We start from the raw sequence: 25196 nt of genomic DNA on the forward strand, positions 1-25196 counted from the left end.
ATGAGTTGAGCAAGCTCTAAAATGAAGGACGATATTAACTGTATCTTGTTATACACTGCAGAGGTTCTTGCTTAGTAGTCTCTGGGCACCATTGGAAATGTTTATTCAAACGTTCATTCATTTATCTATGTATGTACATATCTATCTATCTATCTATCTATCTATCTATCTATCTATCTATCTATCTATCTATCTATCTATCTATCTAATAGTGTATTAATATTGGTCAGTATTAGCAAAACATGCAAAGGAACAAACATTTCAGTAAAACATTACAAATTGCATTTAATATAAAATCAAATTCAATGTTCTCTCTCTCTCTCTCTCTCTCTCTCTCTCTCTCTCTCTCTCTCTCTCTCACTCTCTCTCTTACTCTCTTCCATCAGAATTATTTACCTTACTGTCGAGCAGACCCTTTTTCTTTTGGCTGGTGCTTCGTTATAAGAGGAAAGATCAAATATCAAATTTCAACAGCAGAAAAACAATTCAAGGTCAAAAAAGAGCCTTTTCATGACTTTTGAATGCAAATGGCACTGCTACATACACAGTACTTGAGGTGTTACAAACATTTCATAATTGTGCAAGATAGCTAAGAAGAAAAATCACCAAAACTGACATAATGTACAGTGAGTTTTAGAGAGACATCCTAATAGGCTTTGCCGTTTTGATGAGCAAATTAGGCCCACAGGGAGTCTTGCTGTTCTAGACAAGGGTTTTGTACCTCCTACTGCGCATTGAAATCCAAGCTATCTTGGGCTGGATGGAGGGGTTTACCAGTAAGCTAATGCAATCCATGTTGTCATGGGTTTTTGTTCAGTGGGTATCATGCCCACTCGGTTAGAGCTGCTTTTTAGAGGTTGGCTAACGCCATTCATTAATGCTACCTAATGAGCACTGGAAACAACAGAACGAAACACATGATGTAACCTGCATGCTGACCAGCACATCAGGGTGAGCACACCATTATGCTATCCTTCATTTGCTGTGTGAAATCATGAACAGGGTGAAAGATAAGGTCTAGTTGGAAAGAGTTTTCTTGCTAATCAGCTTACCTTTGACCATAAACAAGAATAAACCTTTCAGTTCTTAGGATTTTTTTTTCTGGCAGGACCAGACTTTATACTCTCCCCATTCATAACTACATTTTTCATGTAATTTACTGTAATTATTTATAGGGCACTGAATTATATGTAGAGGATTTAAGGGGTGAAATAGGGGTGAAACGTACTCTGTTAAAATAACAGTAAGCTCTGTTTTCTACCATGAAATGATCACACATATTGCATATCTTATATTTTACAATCATGAAATGATGCACTCTTATATGTTATATATACTCTTATACAAACTTATTCATGTGGATGAACCCATAAAGTATTAGAATTCTGTATGAATGTCAGTTTTAACCAGCACACACACACACACACACACACACACACACACACACACACACACACAAACACACACACACACACACACACACACACACACACACACACACACACACACACACACACACACACACATACACACACACACACACACACACACACACACACACACACACACACACACACACACACAAACACACACACGCACACAATGTCCAGTCTCTATCAGAGAGACAGCACACTGTCACATGGTCACATGACACAGAGATCTCACCTCCTCTTAGCTGCAGGAGAGTTTGAGAGTTTGGCATACAGCAAAACGCAAGAAAGAGCAAGACAGACAATACAAAAGAGGCAGGAGAGCTTGCACTGGTCTGGTTAGGAATTAAAGTGCTTTGCTTGACTAAGAGGATGAAGATGAAGACTGTCACATGCAAGTTAGTGTAATTTGGATCAAGTGGATGGTACACAGTGGATGGTACACATGACTACCAAACAAGAGTCAGTATTAACCTTCTCACTTCTTCTGATCAATCTTCTACACACAAATATTTATTTTCACACACAGACTGGGTTAGGACTTACATTGCTGATGCCCTCAAGGATCAAATTTTCAAAGAGGAATCTTCACTCCTCGATCAGCTTTCCTTCAATCAACACCTTCCATGGAAAAACCTTGACACTATGTTTTTGGAAACGTTCATTTTGCACTTTGGGGATATAAAATAAGTCACAACATCCTTTATTGTAATGATAACTGGCTTTGAAACTAAAAGAAAATAGAGACCTACACGATGGCCTTGAAAAGTGGACTATTCATCACCTTGTTCTTGTTTACCCTCCAAGCCAGTGGAATCAAAGGTAAGCTAGCAGTCAGGAGGAAGGTGTAAAGCTGTTTGCAGAATGGTGTTTGCTTGGATTATTTGCACCTTGTCGCAAACTTTAATAGAAGCCTGGGAACTGTGCTCCCAGTCCATAAAAGATATAGTTCTACAGTAGATATATATATAGAGTTTTTGAGCCATTTATTACTGTACATATCATGCTGTTATCATCCTTCCTGTTTACAACCATATAGCTTTGCTTCCATTCTCTTTTTGTGCTCATTCAAGGTAAATTTTTTTCTACATGTTGTGATTTTTGTCATTTTGTCTCCTTTCACAGACACTTTATCTCACATATAGTGAAAATTGTGCGATATGGATAATTTAATAAGTTGACCCCAGGACCAGTCCAGATATTCAGTCATCTCCTAACTACGTATCTTTTCTATTAGTCTCATTGTAGGTATTGAATAATTCATATTCAACATTACTGAATAATGTGCCTGAGGATGAATATTTGAATAAAAAGCCAGATGTTTAAGGAATAGATATATATATATATTCAAAATATGGAGAAATGCATTTTCAGTTTAGTGAAGACTTTTCAGTACACAACAATTCAAATGACAGTAGCCCTTAAACTAAACATTTGGTTTATAAGGCAGTGTAAGCAGCTAAAATTGAAGGAACTATACTGAAAGTGTTAAATATTGTGCATACGTGGTTCTGCCATTATGTTTGGGCATTCAATTCATTAGCAGAGTAAAACAATAGGCTATCTGTTTGGAGTTGTGTGACGCTAATCTTTTCTGGCTTGTAGCTGTAGTACTGTATGAGGCATTCAAAGCATTCCCAGGGATTAAGGACATTTAATGCAAGAGTGGCTACGGTAGGGGTTTCAACTAAAATATGTAAAGTTTCAGTTACATAAAGCTCCAAAACTGACAAGATTGAACTTGTACTACAATTGATTGAATGTATTTGATATAGCTATGAATAGAAATATATGTCTGCAACTGGTGAACTAGTACATTAACAATAGATTGTGTAACTGATTCTCTACTTGCGCTTATTCAATCACATGGATTTATGTCAATTATTTACATCAGAGCAGAGACTACAGAATACATGGCTGGAACAAGGGCAGAAAAATAAGAATTTTCAGATAGCAATCCCAGATTTTCCTTTCCTGTTTGACAAATACAAATCTAAGTTTTATGTTTTATATATAAAAATGATCAACATAGACGTGGGCACTGGGTCCATAATTACAACGTTAAATAAATGAGTGTCATGAAATTCTTTTTCTTTTCTTTTTCTTTTTAAACTGTACAAGGTACTGCCACGTTCACAAGCATACTGCCTTAGCCATTAGAAAGCAAAATTGTTTAGTGACTTTGAGGAGAGGGCTTCCACTTGGCTTAAGATGTCTGGTTTATGAAAATAAAGCTCACGTTTCTCAGGTTCTTTAATGTCGGGAGATCTTACGTAGTGAATCTAATTTCAAAATGACATTTTAGAATAATATGTCTGTATCTGATGTCACGCTAATGCTACTAAGCTTAGATCAGAAAGTGCTTTTTGCTAAGCAGAGTTTAATGCTTTAAGTAGGTTTCTGGTTCTGTTTGGCAGCTGATATTATAATGCAACACTGTAAAGACCCAGTTTTGATTGAATGAACTGTTCCCTAAGTTACTCCACAATATGGCACCTCTATGAGAGGTGAAAGAGATCTAAGAATGGATTTTGTGTCACAGAATAAATAAAGCTATGACCTAATTTGTTAAGCATATTTCTATTTTTTTTTTATATATATTTATTTGATAAAAGCATTAACAAAAAAGTTACAAGTTAGAATCTGTTTTCTATGACATGAGCAGTGTCTATTACCGCTAACGTGATTTTTCCTGCAAAACTGTATAAGCACAAAACACTAATTATAATTAAATGGCATCAATTCAAAGTATTGAATTTGCTTACTAATCAGATCAGTCATCAATCAATAAACTAAAAGGATGCTTCTGCTTTATGGTACATATATCATTCTCAACATCTTACATTATTGGTAATTAATTTTTACTCTCCACTCTAACTATCTCTTTATAACTTCCAATCCAAGCACAGATTTATACCAACTATGACGGTTAAGCTGAACACACTTAGTACTGTTTGACTTTATTGTATACAATTATAGAAGTAATGAATCCTAATCTCACTATCTGGTGTCAATCAAAGTCTAGTTTTTTTTTTTTTTAAGATTTCTTCTTAATTTCATCTCAGGGAGCATTTCTTAACCACTGTTACTGCTGGATTGCACACTACGGATCTACATATAAATCAGTATGCAGATTTCTGTACAACTGCTTTGTGACTGTGTCTATATGCAAATTAATTTGAACTCAACTGAATTGAAAAAAGTTTTTTCTTGTCTTTAGACATCAGTAGGGACCATTTATCAGGGAACAGGAATGTCAAATACAAGAATTTTTACGAGGCCTCGCAAGCTACCAGACATCTGTCAGCTGTCCGAGATTCACTTGTCCTGTACAGGCTTCGAGTGAAGAGATCAGCACTATTCAGTACGGGGGTCAGAGCATGTCCTCAGGAGAACATGGCAGAGGTCATCGCCAGACACAAATCATACTACAAACTGAGAGGTTGGACATCACATTTTGCAAGCTGTGAGAGGGACAGAACCAAAAGTTAGGGCTAAATTTGTCTCCAGCAAAGCATCCCTTCATAAATCATATTTACCATACCTGTCATCCAAAGCCTTCCGGGACAGGAAGCTGCATTAACCAAGGCCAAAACAGCAACTGAGTACCAAGAGAGCTAAAAGTAGATTTTTAATTAGTTGATCTTTGTCACTTTTTTGCTTTTTAGATCTTTTTATATTCCTTTGGGTCAGAGTTAAGTATAGCTTAAGAAGCAAATGCTGGAGAATAACAAAGGGAAGTGAATTATTGTAAATTATATTATTAAGCAAATACACAAAACTCACACAAATTTTATTGAAGTGTTTTTTGCTATGTCTTATATTAAATGCATATCACAGTCTGCCAGGATGTTGTGTGGGAAGCCTTCCAAATTTTCCTGGACAGAGTACCGGACATGACAGAGTTCCAGCAGTGGGTACATGCCTGCCAGACAGACTCACTGTGTGTAGAGGACTTGGCCCATAACTTTAGCAGCTCCCAGGAACACCTTGACATAGTGGCCAGAGTGAGGACATTCAGATCGCAAACGCATATTAGCACCTAAAATATTTCAAATCAAAAACATAAATATTTATTGTATTTTTTTTGTTATCCACAGAGATTGAGCATACAAGATGACCAAGAGCAGTAAGTGTCCTATATTTATATATACATTAAATATGCAACATTATTCTTAAATATACAGGATACATATTTTTTTTTTATTTTAAATATATTAATTAAAAAATAACATACATTTTAATAAACTCTATATTGTTATCATATATGTGTGTGTGTGTGTGTGTGTGTGTGTGTGTGTGTGTGTGTGTGTGTGTGTGTGTGTGTGTGTGTGTGTGTGTGTGTGTGTGTGTACTGTATATTGTGGTAGCATGTTCATTAAACCAGATCATTAATAAGAGTAACAGGTGTAGCCAAATGTGAAAATGTGCTGGGAGATTGTGTTGGGTGTTCTACTAACCCCCCCAAAAAAAAGACAAAAGGCAAACACCTTTTACAGCATTTATAGGTTAATAGCTAACACTTGTGATTTGTTTTTTGTAACAACAAGGCCATGATATTACTAAATTCAAAACAGGGTTGGAGCTGGAACGGAGTTCACTGTAAAGAGGTCACCAACCAGCTGGGAAATAGGCATAGGGATTTGAAGAAAAAATTATAATCCAGTCAGAACTTCCAATTTTTTTTTTGTAAACAGTCTGCCTACTAAAAAATAACACATAATAAATGATTGTTTACAGTAACAGAACAGTTATGGTTAAGGTTATGCTAACGGTGTAGCCAGATTTGGAAAGGAGTGGGGAGATTGTGTGGGTCGCTCTACTAACCCAGAAAAAAAGGAAAAAACAACAAGTCCACCATTCAATTTCATTAGTATTTTGAAATTGATCTCAGCTTTAGATCCAGCATGGTCTCTGAACATAAGCATTCACAGATTAAAAATTCATAGATGAATATTTAAATAATTAATTCAAATATTTTGGGGACAAAAAAGTCAACACTTTCCTTGAAATGGTGCTAAACTGTACAACATAGGGTACAAAGAGTGTATGTCACTTAGGATGTGAGAAAATCTATCTAGGGTCTATTTTTGTCCAAATGAACCAAATAAAATGAAATCATAATTCTCTAGTATTTTCATAACAATTCAATTCAATTCAAGTTTATTTGTATAGCGCTTTTTACAATTGACATTGTCTCAAAGCGGCTTTACACAACATAAACATAGAACAGAAGTCATTATAAAGAATAATATAAAGATTAATAGAATACGACATTCAAGATTAATATTAGATATATTTAAATGTGTATGTGTTGTTGATTTGATTTCAAACATGTTGATTTTTTTCTCAGTGCCAAGATCACATCTGTAGCGGACGAGAAATGTATGCTCTTATTATTATGCTCTTATTTATAGAACATTTGCTGGTATTTAATATCTGATGACGGTATTACTTAAATGATATAAGTTTCAGGTTCAAAAACCCCTGAAGGAAAATTTGCCATGGATTCAGAAAAGGTATGAACAACACCATTGTATTTATTTTTGTACGTAGTTTAAATACTCTTTAGCATACATTTTAAACAAACTGTAGCCTGATTTTTGATTTCCTGAAGACCAAGGTTTCAGCTGTGCAGCACATAATAGAGTTCAGTGTGACTGTGAAGGACCCAGAATATATTCCGCTACAGAGAGACCCTGGCTATGTGCAATATCATGATGCCTCCCACAGTCTTCATGAGCAGGTAAGGTCAAACATTTAGCTTTTTGCATCCATGTGCTGTGTCTCAAACAGTGAGTTGTGTTTTTCACAGATAACTTCCTCCAACATCTCTTTTACTTTACAGTAATTGGTTCATAATTCAACATCCTTTATTTCTGTCAAGCACATTTTACAGTGTTTATGGGTTAATAGCTAATACACGTGATTTATTATTGTGGTTGCAAGGGTATGATATTACTAAATCCAAAACAAGCTTGGAGCTGGAAGGGAGCTCTCAGTAAAGAGGTCACTAACCTGTTGGGAAATATCAACTAGGGATTTGTAGAAATAATTAATCCAGTATAATCCAGTCATCACTTTAAATTCTGTTCCAGTCTACTGAAAAAGAACACGTTATAAGTGATCCTATGTAATATAATGTAATAGAATCTATGCTCATTTATGGTTATGGCTATGCTACAATACTTTTGTGTTAAAGTTTGTTGTTGCATACCTGCATCTGACTCTGGATGGGATGCTGTTTGTACTTTTGCAGATGCTGCAAACATTCAAAAATCTTGCTGGGTTCAAGGAAATTCAACTGCTGGGAATTCAGTGAGTAGGTCTTTTGAGTTCGATCTCATCCAGAATTTAAACATAAAAATTGCACTTTTGATTCCCTTATATTTCTCTTTCTGTTAAAGATGTAAGTACAGAGCAATTTCAATTCTGAAGCCCTGAGCTCTAATTATGCAGTCTTAATAAAATGATAAATGAGCTAATTCAATTCTTCTGCTAATTCAAAGATATTAAGAGAAGAAAATATACCTGTCCTTTGCCTTCATAACTGCTTTCAGTCTTTTTTGCTAACAAATTTGTAATATTCACCTTCTTCATAGCCAGAAGAACTTTAGAAATATACATTGTCTGATGATTTCTTGTGGCAACTATAAAATAGAGGTGTACGTATGTACTGTAATATAATAATTATGGTGTGAATAATAACAGTACTAAAGATGAATTAAGAAATGATTTAATTAATCAATTTCCCCCTTAGACAAATGCAGAGCCCTGAGAGTATTGCAGTGCACTATGCCATGGTGTTTGAAACAGAAGTAGACTCTACAAGAATAGGGACCAAAGGGACAGAATCTGACACAGAAATAGGTCTCAAGGATATGATATTAAAGGCCCTGAGGGAGGATCCAGCCCTTCCTTTGTATATTCGTTTTCTCAGCTTTGAAACAACTAAACAAAATCATTTAAAAGACCTATCAATGGACAGACCAAGACATCTACCTGGGGTTATTAGTACACAAGTGACATTGGCCAACTCTGAGGACACTACAGAGTCAATTAACATCTCAGAGGAAGAGGCAGCTCCTAATGGAACTCAAGGGAGGGATGAGGAGGGAATAGAGAGCACATTTCCTACACAGGAAACAAGTGAGTATTTGCCTGTAACTACATTGGTGAACATTACAAAGTCATCTCCACCTGAACCGAGTGGTGGCCCCAAGCTAAATTAAGCTGAGGAACAAAAGCTAACCACTATGGCTGAATTTAATGACTTGTTTATGTCTAAAATAATAAAACTACAAGGGAACTTATGGGGCACAGCCTGTGTCTAAGCAAATCAAACCATTTATTACATTTTTTAAGATATTCACTGTACACAATCTGATGTATGCTAAGAGCCACTTTCTTATATTATTGTTTTGTTTTGAAGGATATAAGAAGAACACTTCTTTGGACTCCCTATCAAATGTGTCTGAAGTGGAACAAGCTCTTGGATATGAAATTGCTGCCATGCCCACTGAACTAAACTTGAACTCCACGAAAGCTGTAAGAGCATCTACTTCAAATCAGTATTCAGAGAGTGAAGTGGGTGTATCAGAAGCTTTATTTAAAGAGGAAATATCATCTATGCCATACTTTACCCCAACTGAGATGCCTAAAGCAGAGGGCACAGCAGGCAATGGCACAGTGATGATGGATGGCATTTCTGAAACTCCTGAAGCCAGCAGTTTTACAGAGAGTTCAGAGGTACCTAGCACAAATCACCCTATAGAGTTAATAAGGCTCTCTTTAATACCCAGGACTGAAGGTACCATCCAGCATATGCATTCTGCCTCAATTCCAAAAACTCTATCTTCTGTAGACATACCCTCTTTGCCCTCAGAACTTCCAGGAAATCTCCTCAATAAGAAAGAACAGTCTATCCAAACCTTTTCTTCTCATCAGGCTAAAGCATGTGACAAGGAGGCCTTAATTAAAGGTTTGCCATCTAAGACGGACATTTCACAATCCTCAGATTCTCTAGACAAAGATGTCGGGGTGTTTTTTACTCTACAGATTACCTACATGATCTTTTCAGAGGATCTCTTAAATAGTAGCTCACCTGGATACAAGTCCCTGGAGGATACATTCCTTGAACTAGTAAGTAGTCTCAATTTTTTCAGTGTTTATTTTCTTTAAAACTTACCTATATAGTTTCAGGTTTTCATGATTGCTTACTGTGCATTTATTTTGTCAGTGGGCATTAAAAGCTTATAGCTGTAAAATTACATTGTTCTTAAATCATTTCCGTCTTTCATTTTTAAGATCTGGATTGTTTTGTGTTAATACTTTAATTAATGTTACCTAGTGAGTTATAGCTGAGGTTATTGCTATTGTGTTGCCACATATATCCATATCCCCAAACACACAAGCTACAGTAGCTACTGTATGAGTTTAAAAGAACAGATAATTGAAGATCAGATAATTAAATATAACAAACAATCCTTCCAGACTAGGTCCAGAAGCATACATTTCTGAAAAGATTACATTAATTATTATCATCTTTTTTTTTTTTTTAGAGACAATCTTCTGAGTCCAGTAAGATGCCAGACACAGAGTCTACCAGTAAAATAAATAAGGAACAGCGGACATTAGCTTCAATACCGGTATCAGTAAACTTTGAGTCATTTATCTCATATTCACTGTTGCTAACAATTGAAAGTAACCTAACCTTAATTAAGACTAACTAACTAACTAGACTGAACTGTTGATTTGTTACCATTAATAAATGCTAATAAAGTATAAACATTTAAACAACAAACAATAATGTAACAACAACCTAAAAAAATACATACCTTAATTCAAGTGGGTGCTTTTTAGTTGCGGGTCTCTATATTGTATATTGTATTCAAGCAAAGACTTTCATTGTTTTGTCTTTTGAGATTTCATCCATCAAATTTTGATCAAAGTGCAGTTTATTTCATGAGAATATGATAAAGAGCATAACAGAAAGCCAATGGTTGGACCAAAACTAGAGCACAGGAAAAACTAATTTAGCTAATGACATTTTGATCATGAGTGCAATGTTTTCTCTTATAAATCAGAAATAAAAATTATAATTAAAATCTGTTATAGTGCCAAAAACTCACAGTTTCAAAAAAATAGTACTTTGTCTTTTATTGGTAATGATGTATTTGCATTAGAAACGTGTATTTTCTGAAAGTTCATTCACCTCCTGTAAATCCTCCATGTCCTGGTATTCCTTAATTCATAATTAACAAAAGTCAGAGTTCAAGTTACGTCCAAATCATTAAGTTAAAGACAAGGTAAACAATACAAAATAGTGCAATTGTATTGTAAACTTTAACTAGATTTGTAAAGTTCGTCGCAACAAACTTATTGGACAAGTTGAACTTGTGAAATCTAGTGGAGCGCTAGGGTGGCAAAACATTTGGGGGCAGTTTTTATATGCCACATGTCCATGTTGTGCTAATGTTTTTGTTTTCACGTGACATCACGTGACATCATCAGAATAACTGTGAGGCAGTTCCCCTTATTGTGCTGAGTGTTTTGATACGTCACATGTCCATGTTTTAAAAAGTTTTTTGATTTTTCATATTTTGGGGGCGGGGCTGCGGGACAACCGAAAGGCCAGTCAGTACACCAATGTAAAACTTTGTTCAGAGTATCACCCTAAAGGAGCTGGCCGAGTTTGGTGTAGATTGTTCAAAAGCTTGCCGAGCTATAAACCTCCAAAGTTTATAATGGGAGTCTATGGGAAAGAAGGCCACTTTGAGACCCGGTACCGGAAGTACCGGTACTTGGATTGCTTAGAAAAGTAATAGCAACAAACCTCAGACCAGGGTCTACAACATATCTGAATTTGGTGCATGTGGCTCAAAAGCCCTAGGAGGAGTTACTCTTGATACATTTTTGTCTAAGCTTAAATAGGAAAACAGAATGTTGGCTTCTACAAAGCCAACATAATAACACCTAGCAAGTAGCTATAACATTCTTTAACTTACCTTAAATTCCTCAGCAGTTTCAAACTCATCACTTTACTTCAACTATTCATTTTGTCTAACTACACACACTCCATGTAATAATTGAAAGGCTGAATAGACTGCTTTATGACACAAATTCACCTATGACTTTATGGCACTGATTCCTGTATAACATTCTTCATAAAATAAAAATACATGCCGTCAAAAAAGTTTTAACCTGTTAAATGTGGGTCCTTGTTTACTCATAAAACTAACTGCTGCAGTGTGCTGGCATTTTTTAAGAAATCCATATTTGACATTCTTTAATTATTTCATGTCATCGAACTCAACATAAAAATGGTGCTGCTATTGATTGGTCTGTCTCACCAAAATGAAACATACTCTCACAATCCACTTTATTAAGAACACCTGTACACATGTACATTCATGCCATTGTCTCATCAGTTAATCTAGTGGCGGCAAATTATTTATAATTATTTAAAAAATTATATGGATACAGGTCAAGAGCTTCAAAATCAGAATGAAGAAAACTTACTGAACTAATAATGTTGCACACAACAGTCTCTAGAGTTATAAACCAAAATGTTTTGTTGATTAGAGAGGTTAGCGTTAGGGTTTCAGGAAAAGTAAGAATGCATGAAAAAGTACATAATTTGACATTGAATCTTTAGTGAATTCATTTCATCTACATTCTGTACATGTGTCAGGACTCCGCCCGGACCTTTGGCCATGTGCTTCTGTTTATGTTCCGTGTTACGTGTCTGCCGCACCCTTGTTTACTCCTAACCGTCTCTGCACACCTGTTCCCTATGTATTCATTGTCATGTCTATTTAGTTAGCATCAGTGTATTGTCAATGTAACGTCAGTGTACCCTCATCCTTTGTCCTGTTTAGTTTTTGTCTTTGTACCTATTCTATGTATTATTTATTAAACCCTATTCATTTGAAGCTATTCTGTATCTGGGTCTGTCTTCCTCCTCCCGGTGTGACAACATGTAGAAGAACTTTCCTTATTCAAAGGGTTAGCAAAGTAGCAGCACTGTATCATGTTTTGGTTACTGATGTGTGAAGATTAAGGCTGACTATATGAAATGCAAATGATGTGGTATTCTAACAATGATATCCATATGTATCATTGCCTACAGTGTATTTGTTTATACTGAACAAAATTGCATTGCATACATAAAGCAGATGTTTATGGGAGTTGCTGAGAAAAAACAACAAAATCCCCACATTTGTTTCTCACTGATTGGTAATTATTGGTTTATTCTGTAGCCAATTATCATTAAGTTAAAAAATAAATAAAATATAAAGTAATTAATTAATTAAAATAAAGATATAATCGTTTACTTGCAAAGATTTGATGAACAATACAGAGACAGTGTTTTGATATCACTGTTTCTATCCATCATTTCTTAGAAATTGCAACTTCTTACTGTACATCTTCTCTCTGCTCTTTTCTAATTGCGAAACAATAGCCATTCACTAACATTTACATTGACAAATCACACTGCAAACGGGGTGAAAATACTTGTATTTAATTGTTCTTTATTACAACTGTATGCTATTATTATGTTTGGATATTTATAATTTACCTGAGTATTGTTATTAAGGACAACTTGCCGGTACTGTATGTAATTACAATTCTAAGAATAAACAAGCTTGTATCTCCTTACATTATTAGACATTCAAGCTATTCATTACACATTATGTAGGCCTCTTCCTCTTTCAGTCCATTAATATATGCTATATACAGATAGATAGATAGATAGATAGATAGATAGATAGATAGATAGATAGATAGATAGATAGATAGATAGATAGATAGATAGATAGATAGATAGATAGATAGAGAGATAGATAGAGAGATAGATAGATCAAAAATTAATGAAAAAAAACAGAAAATTTTTAAACCTAATCAGAATTACATTGTTTTTACTATTTTAATGTAATATTGTACTTTATATAAGTATATAAGAATATTATTTTTTAGCCCCTTATACAGAATCAGTGGTAAGTAAGTGATATACAGTATATGGTAAGCATTTAACATTAAAATGCCAGCCTATAATATAGACATAAACATTTCTATTTGAGAAACAATAGGTCTCAAATGTACAAAAGCTAAAATGAGTCCCTAGCTCCCTTTGGGAGAGAATGCAAACTCATTTGCACAAGTGTAATTTCATCCTCTCTCCAACAACTCATTTTAACTCAAGAGAGCTGTAGACAGAATGATGCAGAAGTACTAATCAAATGCAAACACCTACAATAATTGCTTAGAGGTTTTTGTACCAACTGACAAAAAATAACATTTTATCTCCATGCATGAAATTACTAGTCAGTCAGATTATAATTTACTTCTATTTATCTCATAGAAAAAACAAAGAATGAGTATTTGTTGCCATTTTAGGAAAATTAAAGAATATTTTAGTGTATATACAGTTGATTCATGATCCTGCTGATGGATTTGTTATGTCCATTCTTCAGCTGCTCCAATTTCTACAATCCGATCTGATTGGATTTAAGGAGCTACATATTCTCAACTTCCGAAATGGCAGTGTGGTTGTAAACAAAAAGATGAAGTTTTCCAAACCAGTGGTGGATAATCTCACCAAGCCTGTGCATTGTATTCTTGACAATTTGATGACTAGTAATGCTGCCTCAAAGAAAAAGGATCGTGTAACTGACAGTCGTTCAGGTAAGGTTGTGGATCTCTGTGTTACCAATAAATCTTAAATGGCTAAGTGATATTAGTGCAACAACAATGATCCACATTCTTTGTCCTCTCCAGCTGATCATGTGGATCCATGCAAGTACATGAAGTGTAATGAGTTTTCTCACTGTGTGGTGAACATGCTAAACAAAGAGCCTGAGTGTTTGTGTGATCCAGGCTACAGCACAGTGGATGGTCTTCCCTGTCAGAGCATCTGCAACCTCCAGCCCAATTATTGCCTCAATGGGGGGCTATGTGAGAACATACCAGGACATGGAGCCAGCTGCAGGTACCTCAAAACCTCAAAAAAAAGCTCTGAAGACTCTAAGAAAATGCTTTTTAAAAATAATATATTTATTTACTGTGTCAAGTAGATCTAGGCAACTGGGTTGAAGTTGAGTGGTGACAATGTAGTAGTTACTATTTGATAAAATATCACAACAGATCACATTAGAGTACATTTAGAGTCACAGTGAAATCCAGTACTGTTCAGCAGTAATCAGCTTATTCATGTGTTTTTCTACAAGATTGTCCTCTAATTTCATGGCCTCTGATAAAGCCACTTGATATTAAGCCCGGCAAATTTAGTTATTTGTTGCATGTAAATGTTTATTAAGTTATATGTCCATTCGACAAGGGTATTTGAAGGACCCAACAAAAAAATTATAGTGGACTACTTACTGTAGATGTTTAAGAATACAAATATATCATACATTCTGTAACAGAGATAATGTGTTGTGAATAGAATACAACTGGGAATTCAGCATCCCAGTGTCAGTTTAAGTATAAGTTTTAAAATAAAAGTACAAATCCAGTTTGAATTTATCGGCTTTAGATGTTCACATTTACATTGTTCTTTTAATTAAAGAGGAAATACATTGTAATTATATTACTTCTTTTATTTTGGGTATTTTTTATGTTTAATCTGATTACTGCTTTTCCTGAAGTTTTGGATTATGTTTTTGGATTATTACTTTTTTAGTAGTTTTACTTAAAATGCAAAAATAAATGCCAGCTAACTGTATAGACAGTATATCTCATTTAAAACAAAAGAAGTGCTCCTCTGTACTTTTACCTGGGTAAGGTTTATACAGTAGCTCCCCACCTCCATTCATGAGCAGCAGTGACATTACTAATTGTCCTGCACAGTCTTTTGTCCTGCACTGTTTGCACCAGGTTGCACAGATGCATTTTATGTGGCTAGCACTACTTACTACGTAAATCCTTAGCTCTATCTTTGTTTTATGTAGCACCACGGTCCTGGAGGATCTCTGTCTCATTTCACTGTGTACTGCAACAGCTATATATCCTTAAAATGACAATAAATGCTTCTTGATTTGACTTGCCTAATAAGAAACCTTATTACTGAATGTAGTCTTTTGTTACACTTTATTTGTAACAATATCTAACATGTTTAACACAATCTCTGTTTCTAGATGTCCTTCAGGTAAATATTGGTACTATGATGGCGAGCACTGCAGTGAGCTGGTGTCTGTGCCAATTGGCCCAGTGATATTTGTACTCTGTCTGATGGGAAGTCTCACAGTGGTGTGTGCTGTAATAGGCCTGTTAGTGTTTATCAACAGGAGTTGTATACAGACAAGGAAGACAGTGGCACTCGTGTAAGACCAATCTGTCTGTCTGTCTGTCTGTCTGTCTGTCTGTGTGTCTGTCTGCCTGCCTTTCTTCCTGTCTGTCTGTCTGTCTGTCTGTCTGTCTGTCTGTCTGTCTGACTGACTGACTGACTATCTATAATCATTTACTGCATTGGTGCAGACTGTCCCTGTTCTGATTTTTTGGTGTTAAATTTCTTCTGTGTATTACAGGCATTCACATTCTCACCTCTCTATGGAGGGAATTGTGAGAGTGAATCCAGTCTTTGAGAATGACGATGGTATCTTGACTCATGTGTCTAGCATCAGCTATCCCACAATCACTGACTCGGGGTCAGCTCAACCCTCTGACCAGGGCTCATTTTACTCATTAGAAAACATGCACCTTAGCATTGAGGTAAAGTGCAAAGTGCCAAAAATGTCTTAACTAAATAACTTGAGCTTTCAACTAAACAATACACAAGATGTACTAATTATTGCTTTTTTCTTTATCTTAAATGAACTAACCAAGTGCATGTTTTCAAATTGTTGTAAGGCTGGTGTTCACATCATACAATCTTTATTGTAGTTAATATATTGTAACCAGGATGGTTTCTATTTTCTTATAGATGTACAATATTGAATAATATCTCACTCTACTGTAGATTTGTGTAAACAAGTAAGACATTTAAAGACAGAAATTCCAATAGACTGATAGGTGGATGATAAATATTAATTTTGATATGTAGTGCAAGTTCTCAGAAGAACTTATAGAAGCCATGCTTTTAAAATTACTCAGACCGGTTATATTGTTGTTTAAGCACTGACAGCACAGCAAGTGAGCATTTCTGACTGCATAGTGAGCTTCTTACATATACGGATGTTTGTAGGATGTTAATTATTTAAAGCAGAATGAACAGGAAATGAAATATTACATTGTTGTGTGTCCTTGGTTATCTGAAGAGAGTTTAATGTAAGGAAACAGTGTATCCTCACCATTACGTTTGGAGACATTATGAGCACAGTCAGATACAAGGATGGATATTAATGCATGAAATTATGTTATCTTTATTTTTTTGCATTAAAATCATTGCCCTTAATGAACTTAAATGTGAAAACTATCAAAACCTTAATTTTTTTAAATAAAAATTAAAAGTGCACTGTATTGCATCTTTGTTTCCATTTCTATCTGTAACTTGCGTCTACAAATGATTGTTAACAGCCATTTTGCAGCATGTCATGTCTGTCTAGACACGTTTCTTGTTTTAGTAGCCTGTACAATTACTTTCCATCTTGCCTATTAATACATATGCTGTAAATGTGTAATCATGGCAGCCTATGATTATTTTCACAGATTCCCAGGCAACTCTACACAACAAGGTCGGAAAAGTTAGTATCAGGAATAGTTGGATTCCACCACTGCATTCCACATGTTCAGGTAAGCTCTCAGGATGTCAGTACACTAGTTGATAAACACTTAAAACATAGACCAGCAATTGTTCAGCTGTTTAGCAACAGTGAACAGCTGCACAAAGGTATGCCACAAACACATTTTTTTCCATTTGGTATTCTGATTAACTGCCACCTTGAGTTGTTCTTGTATGTATACTCACTAGGGATTATAAGTATATATAAAATCATGGCCACATCAACCATGTCAGCAGCTCTGTATAATGCAGTACATAGGGTTATTAGAAGGTCTACGTAACGCACTTAGATTGGTAGTAGAAAGCCATGTGGGACTCGGCCTTTATATAATATTAATCAGAAAGAAGTTAGCGGATATTAACTATATTACCTGTGCTGGAATTATGAAAATATTTTCTTGTTCCTATCATCCTGATAAAAAAAAAAACAATTCGACTCAAGTAGAGGGTTTGCTGTGGTGAAAGGGAGCAAACCAAGGTCACATCTTCTCTGCTCTTCTCTTCACTGCTCATTAGAGAGAAGTGGTCTTATATATGGAAGCTTCCCTGCATGCTCACCTCACTTCTTTCTACTCACCTACAGCTCTTTGCTCTCTCAATTCACAATATTCAACCTCCTTTCCAGAAGCACACATTGTTCTTATTTCTCAGATTTCTAATCACTGATAAATCCCTACTTAAAAGCTTTCATTTTATTAAAATGAATAGATAAATGCCAGCTAACTGTATAGACAGTATATCTTATTTAAAAGGAAAGAAGTGCTCCTCTGTTTAGCGATGCTGTGATTTGAATCCACATGCTGAACATGGAATAGAAGAGATTCTAACTTAATGAGAAGGAATTCTGAAAACTGCCTTTCTGTATGGATACAATGGAAGGTGTTATATTAACAAATAAAAAGTTGGAAAAGCTGTTAATACAATACAAATGCGGATAATTTCAAGGACATCAGATAAAAGTTCTCCTAACTGTAAAAGTACAGTGACTGAGTTGTATAATATATTGTGTCTCGATGACAACAATGTTGAATGTTACATTTCAATTCATAAAAAAACATGCATTGTTATAATGTCATTCTCAATCTTTTTTTCCAGACATGGAGACTGCCTAATGAACACAGAGGATCTGACAGTGATGGGTTTGAGGTGACTGTGTTATGACTGTTATTTTTTTAGCCAGTCATAACGTCTGTGCTGAAACTGGTAACAAAGGTCAAGAAAGCATTGTTTAGACATATGTGATATGTACCCTTTTTAAAAGGCTCTTTTCCCCTCATAGTGAGGTATTCATTTACAAATAGATAATTGTTTTGGCATTGTTATTGCTATTAATACTTTATTGTTCAGACACTAAATATATCTCCAGAGTCCAATGTTCAATGTCATTTTAGCGTCTACTGAAATTTTTAGATCTTAGATCTCAAACTTATATAGGGAAAAAAATCTAGCTTTGCATGTATAAATGTTTCTCACCAATCATTAGAGTGTTGATCTAGAGACCACAACACACAGGATGAGGATTATTTAATTTTATTATTCACGTTTACAGACAATGAAACAAAAATAAAAAATAAAAAAAAACGGTGCTTCCATACCAGTTAATTGCTCGGGTTACAGATCTGACTTTTGGTTTATTTAACTTGTTTTTTTTTCTTAATATCACCCAACCAACAGGTGTAAAATATGTACAGACTGTACTAAGATTTTTGTATGGATTTATTCAAATCCAAAAAAAAAAAAACCTAGTAAAGGTATTTTACGTCTATTGAGTCACTAGAGGACACACAAGTCAGACTGAATTTATAAGCAATAGTTCTTTAAATACCAATAAACCTTTCACCTCCACATTCTGAATGTTTTTTCTGAAAATCTTCTCCAGGAATGAAAAGATTTGCAAGCACAATACTTTACTAAAGTGAACAGAGTAAAATTATAACACCCACAATCTTTAACAATAACAATGGAAAAGACACAGTGATGATGTAAATAAGTAAAGTAAATGAAAAAGATCAAACTCAGTAACCAGCAAAAATAGCCCTTAAAATAATAGACAAAACTTTAAGGCATTGCACAGCTCATATTTGCACATTTGAACATGCATCAAAAATGCTAATTATCACAGCAAAATTTTCATATCAACCCAAAAGAAATGATTTGACAGAATGGACATCAACTCAAAAAGAAAAAAATCTACATTGGTCATAAACTCATCACATACATGAGCATGTAAATGCTCAGTGAGACAGAGAGGTGCTGGTCCTTGTGATTAAGATCTGGTGCACTAATTTGTCTGTATACACAGTAAGGACAGATAGAGAGCTACAAAGGACTGAAGCTGCTCTTCATTTGAGCAGGTTTTGGAGCATTGCTGTGGCATAGGTGGGCCGAGCCTGCTTGCTCTCGATGGCGTTTCTTAGATACTGGATCCCCCCGCAGCGCTCCCAAATCTCCTCAAACTGTCGAGGTAGAATCTCTGCTCCACGTTTCCGTGTCAGACCCGTCTCCTCCAGACTCAGCTCACACATCTCCATATCATCCTTTCCTAACAAACACAGCACACCACACATTTTTGTACACTTGTTCTATAAAGAATTACAATTTATTTAATATTACTATGTATACCATATTAATAGCATATTTAAGCATTTTACAACCAATCCAAATTAAATTTAGAATTAGATGTACAGTAAACATCTTAAGTTATACACCAGTATTATAACATTGCACCATTTGTTTTAACACACACATTTTCAAGTGATCAAAATATTGGAACACAAGGAATTCAAGGCCAAACCACAACAATTCAACAAGACATGCACACATGGGTTTTAAGCCATGTTCCTTTGGCCTATCACCAACATGCAGGATTGTATGTAGATTAACACATTCAGAAAACATCTTAAATTCTCAGCTATCATCTCATATACATGGCTTCAGTGTTTAGCAAATAATAAAGATAAAAAGGAATTGGCCTTGCCACTCCAATACTTTCAGAGATATTCTGTGATCAAGGTACACAACATACATGCTTCCCATTCACTCAAAACCTATTTGTTATATAACTCTAAGGCTAACTGCAATCAGTGTGTGCAGTGCCATCAATAAAGACTCAAACAAAACAGGTTTGTAGAGCCCTTCCACGAATTTTTCAGTCTGAGTTATATGTAAATTAAGCTCTTAATTTGTGTACATCATCCTTTCAGAGTTGAGATTTCTTTTTCCACAGGGTTTGGGCATTTGGGTAATCATTGCAAAAACAAAAACACAGCAGTGCCTCAGGTTCAGCCTGCTTTTTAATGAATACCCCAAAAACTTTATAGAAAGCATAAGTTGCCAAAAATTAGTTTTAATAATATTGTTTCTGTTTTAAAATTGGATACAACTGCATAAATTAGACAATATGCATTACGTTAGATACTATTCTATGTCTATCTCATCCTAAGCCTTTTATTGCTAAATTTTAATGATACAGACAGCTCCAGAATTATTGTCAACATGGATAAAAATGGGTTGAAAAATTGTCTTAAAGTTTATTTAGTTCAGTATTAAGCAAAAAAACATGCAAATGCATGACATTAAGTACTGACTGTTGACTTGCTGATTAATATATATTAATACAAGTGCCACTGTAACAAGATATCCTTTTACTTTTTAAATATTATGACTGATCAGTGTATGGTAATGTAGAGTCTTCAAAAGGCTTTCTTAGAGTATCCCTTCTAAACAGTATATTGAAAGTGGTGTCTAATTGTAGATTTATAGTCATGATGACCCCCGAGACAGCACCATGCTCTGCAAATCTACAGTAGTGATCCTTAGAGAAATGTTCACATCTTTAGCCTCACTCCTCATACTTCAGACATTTATTTCAAAACGATATCTAGATTATATCTAGAGGTCAGGATTAAAAATGCTTGATTATTCCTCTAAGCATTGGAATCCTTGACTACCTGCTACCAGTAGAATAGGCTGTTTGTCTGGGTGCAGCTCCATTTGCCTTGCAATCCAGGGGCCGTCAAAATGAGCATACCACCAGCCCTTTTTCTTATTCTGTGGGTCTTTATACTGGTCCGCAGGGCGGATGAAAGGGATGCGAAAGTAGCGTTGTTGCCTATTCACGGCAATCTCCTGCTGCCGAGCAGGAACGGGAGGAGCTGGGTTCTGCTGGGCTGGAATGACATTACAAATAAATTTGAAAGTTAATTCAAGCAAGACAAAGTAGAATGCCATAAAAAATAAAAAACCTACTGATTCAAATCTCTATTTGAAGTGGTCCTTTATGAATAACAGATTCAAAAAAGAGTAATGACTAACAGCAAGTCAGCACCTGATTCATTCATCCAAAATACTGTTTGAAGTAAGAGTTTGACTGAGAATGTGAGGATATGCATGTGAGCAAGAACAACAAAGGACACATGTTTTGTTTTATGTAGGTGAACACTTGTCACCAGTAGGAAGTCGTTTTCATAGAAGAAAACAGGGCATTATGCCTTTTTAAGATGAAATATCACACCAAAGATTAATTCCGTGGAAACACTTGTATATTCTGTAAAAGCTACAACTAGCTGTGTGCTTAAATGCACCAGAAAAACTAATCAAAAGCTAAGAGGCCCATTAAAACCTAATAAGGATGCACAATACACACACACACACACACACACACACACACACACACACACACACACACACACACACACACAAACACACACAATATCCTCACCTACTGTGTACTACAGAATTGCTTTGACAAAGGAAATTCTGAGAAAGTCCCAATGAGTAAACAGAATCATACCATCATTCTGAGAATATTGACCGACCTGCTGTATCCATTGTGTATTCACTGTGTTCAACTGTTTTATAATTTTACCGTAGTCGGTGACGGATTTGGGAGCTCTCTGATCAGTTTCAGTGTTGCGCTTCTTGTTCTTTGACTTCCAGGCATGGTAGACCTTTAAACGACGATGAAACTCCTCTCTGCATGCTGCCAATAGTTCAATATCTACAAACAGTGTGACATTTGGATTAAACAAAAAGATACAGTATTTAGTGCTTTTCTATCATCCACACACTAATTCTACCAATAAGGACAATAGAACTAAAAAAAACAACAAACCATATGATTATAGTTTTATATTGAATAAGAAAATACATTCTCTAGAAATTTCACACCACATCAAAATGTATTTTTAAAAAAAAAATCTCTGCTGGCAGTAAAAATGTGAGAGAAGCAATCAGAAAGCTTCCGCGTTCTTACCACAGGAGGTGTTGATAGCATCTCGAAGCTCTGCATATTTCCATTTGCTCAAGTCATACTTCTTCACCCCGATGGCTGCTTTGCTTGCTTGTACTTGCGGACCTCTGAAAGCACAAAATTGTTCTCATTTACACTGTAAAACAGACGAATGAACTGCTTCTTCACAGGAAATGTATAAAGCAACACTGATCAAATTAACTAAGCTCTGATCGGAAAAGGACTCACAATATGAATTTTTAAAATAAAGCTACAGTTTTCTGTCATTAGAAATTACAGAAAGTACAAATCAATATGGCACTGAGAAAATTAGCACATGTCTTTGCAAATGATGGGCTAGTAGAAGTGCTAGGGGAAGGAAAGAATAAGAAAGTTGTGAGATCAAAGAGAAAGCATGTAAATGCATGGGATTCAGCAATAATGTAAGAATCATGCCAGTCCTTTCTGACAGCTCAATCAATGTAAGAATTTACTGCTGCTCTCAATTCAAACAGGTTCTATGACACCCAGATTCATAATCCCATTCATCTTACTATACCTGGCCTCTGGAGAATCTGTCAGTGGAACAGTTAGGAGATTATGTCCAAAGAGTCAGTAAGTCAATAAGGAAAAGTGAAACAGATGGGCATATAATATAAGCAGGGAATGGTGTTCTTGGTGCTGTGCTCTGATCATTTCTGAGGTATAGGTTAAACCAGAAAGTTTCTAAGATGGTTTCAATTGGCATACTACCATTATGCTATATAATTTAGACCAGTGAACATAAAAACCCAGAGATTAAAAAAAGTATACAAGTAATGTAATGCTTGGGTAAAGGTAAATGAAGGTCCTTAGAAGGTTTCATTAAACCAATTTTTAAATGAGTGTCTTAAGAATTTAGGAGCAACATTCTATTTAGGGGATCAAATCTTTGGATCTGAAAAATAACACCACTTTCTAAAAATAATATATAGCATTTTATGTTTTTTAGTGCACTCATAAAAGGTCATATAAAAACAAGAAAGTAATAGTCTGTGTTTCACTGTTTGTTTATATGAGTATGTTGCAAAAAAAAAGTTGACACAGTTTTCTGGACACTCCTTTTGACTCGACAGCTGTTAGTAGCAAAGATGCTTAGCTTAGCCTGTCCCACTGTTTAAACCACATAGGTGTCAGCAGGTGTCATGCACAAATGCACATGCACAAACAATTTTACGAGTAGATGACTGAGCACCTCATGCTCCAGCTCTGGAAAAGCAATACCAGACTAGAAGTTTAAATGTCACTGAAGTAATTGCATGAGCTATGATGCTCCACACAGCTTGGGCATATAAAACAAGCTGTTTCAGTTTAGGATTGCAAAATTTTTAGCTCAGAAGTAGTGAGCTCCTTGGAGATTGTACTTTTGTATAGCAGCGTACTGAGGTATTAACAGTATTGCCAATGTTAAATTAAATACATAACCTAAATGATCAAGGGTTTGACCCTAAGCAAATAAAAGTGATCTGTCCCATGTAATCCTGTAAATGCTGCATTGAAAACAATGAAATATTGAATAATGAATTAAGGACATATTTAGGTTCAGATCAACCAACAATTTGCCCACAGTTTATTGTTGCTTTGTAGCAGAAGGTTTCAGTCTAGGTTGGTGAAAGATTTGGAGGGAAACTAATGAGTAGGCTTTGTCAGAGTGTGTTGTGGTCAGGAGAAGGAGCATTTTGCATTTGTGCTAATCATCACTTCATGTGGACAAAGCAATGTCTGTCAAACCATCACTGGAAATACAGGAATGAGAAAAAAAAAAGTTTGTCTGGTTACCTGGGACCAAGGTGAAAAAGTATTGAATTCTTTCTTTTCCATTTCTTTAGCAGAAGATAAAATATGAAGCCCTCTGTGCAACCTACTTAGCTTCATTCATCACATGCCTTGACAATGAATACCTACTCCGTAGGTCCATGTGGCAATTGAGAAAGCAATAGGATCTCGGGGGGTGGACACAATGTTCATTTGAATCACAAAGCCTGTTTCCTATCACAAAGCTGTTTACTTGGCTGCAGTTTTGATTTTTTTTTATGCTGTTTCACAAAAGCAGCACAGCAGCAGGCCTTTTTCATATGGAAATCTCAGTCTGAGAACATCAGCAATCAGTAGAATTTTTGTGGATCTAACATCACCCGACGCTAACTTCAGCAGTGACAGGAAGCTACAGCTGTGTGTTTGCATGTGTTTGTACCTGCGTAAGCTGAGGTCTGTCTGAGCCTCATCCTGGATGAGTTCAGTTTCATTCTGAGCTATCCTCATGGCCAGCTCTCTGTCTCTCCTTTCCTGCTCCAGTACAGCTTGCCTTTGAACCTCCTCCTCCCGCTCTAGAGCCAACTGAAGGTCCAGTTCTACCTGCAGCACAGCATACACACACACACACACACACACAAACACACAGTGTCTGGAATATTCATGCAGGTCTGCCACAGAGCCATGGCAGAGACACTGAGCAAAGCCCTTACTGCTGTGATATCATACGCCTTTGACTTTTAAGCCTATGACTTTTTAAGGTGACTGAATAAAATGTCTTCAAAATGATATATTCAGTAATTACCACACACCGGTGTGTGTGCGTATGTGCAATGTGCGTGTGATGTCTAACAAGCTTGGACTCCAAGGGTCTTATTATCACAAATCCTATTATCAGCAGGAGACAAACATACATAGAATATATAAAACAAAAACCAACAAACAATCTGTTCCCAAATATTCACCTTCAACTTGGTTTTCAGCAACACTAATTCATATTGTATAGTGGTTAGCAGTTTTTAAT

General features: G+C 35.6%; 2 protein-coding genes across 3 annotated transcripts in view; one reads left to right on the forward strand and one right to left on the reverse strand.

Moving 5' to 3' along the window:
- The first annotated feature begins 1625 nt into the window (after window positions 1–1625).
- impg1b (interphotoreceptor matrix proteoglycan 1b) lies at window positions 1626–18539 on the forward strand. The gene is made up of 17 exons (XM_027172563.2): window positions 1626–2252; window positions 4651–4872; window positions 5271–5437; window positions 5531–5559; window positions 6784–6815; window positions 6900–6949; window positions 7048–7176; window positions 7690–7748; window positions 8191–8579; window positions 8863–9572; window positions 9992–10078; window positions 13907–14117; window positions 14211–14421; window positions 15569–15754; window positions 15959–16142; window positions 17079–17162; window positions 18247–18539. Exons 1-17 carry the CDS (start codon window positions 2186–2188, stop codon window positions 18310–18312), a joined length of 2883 nt encoding a protein of 960 aa, XP_027028364.2. The 5' UTR covers window positions 1626–2185; the 3' UTR covers window positions 18313–18539.
- Window positions 18540–18665: 126 nt separating this feature from the next.
- myo6b (myosin VIb) overlaps window positions 18666–25196 on the reverse strand; it is a 32061-nt gene continuing 25530 nt past the window's right edge. For both annotated transcript variants that reach the window (XM_027172562.2, XM_027172561.2), the window contains exons 28-32: window positions 24615–24775; window positions 22406–22509; window positions 22019–22150; window positions 21102–21320; window positions 18666–19693 (exon numbers count right to left, since the gene is read on the reverse strand). In XM_027172562.2, coding sequence (XP_027028363.1) covers window positions 19494–19693; window positions 21102–21320; window positions 22019–22150; window positions 22406–22509; window positions 24615–24775 — 816 coding nt within the window. In that variant the 3' untranslated portion in view covers window positions 18666–19493. The remainder of the gene's footprint in view (window positions 19694–21101; window positions 21321–22018; window positions 22151–22405; window positions 22510–24614; window positions 24776–25196) is intronic.

The sequence above is a fragment of the Tachysurus fulvidraco genome, chromosome 12, assembly GCF_022655615.1.
Source record: "Tachysurus fulvidraco isolate hzauxx_2018 chromosome 12, HZAU_PFXX_2.0, whole genome shotgun sequence".
NCBI classification, from domain to species: Eukaryota; Metazoa; Chordata; class Actinopteri; order Siluriformes; family Bagridae; genus Tachysurus; species Tachysurus fulvidraco.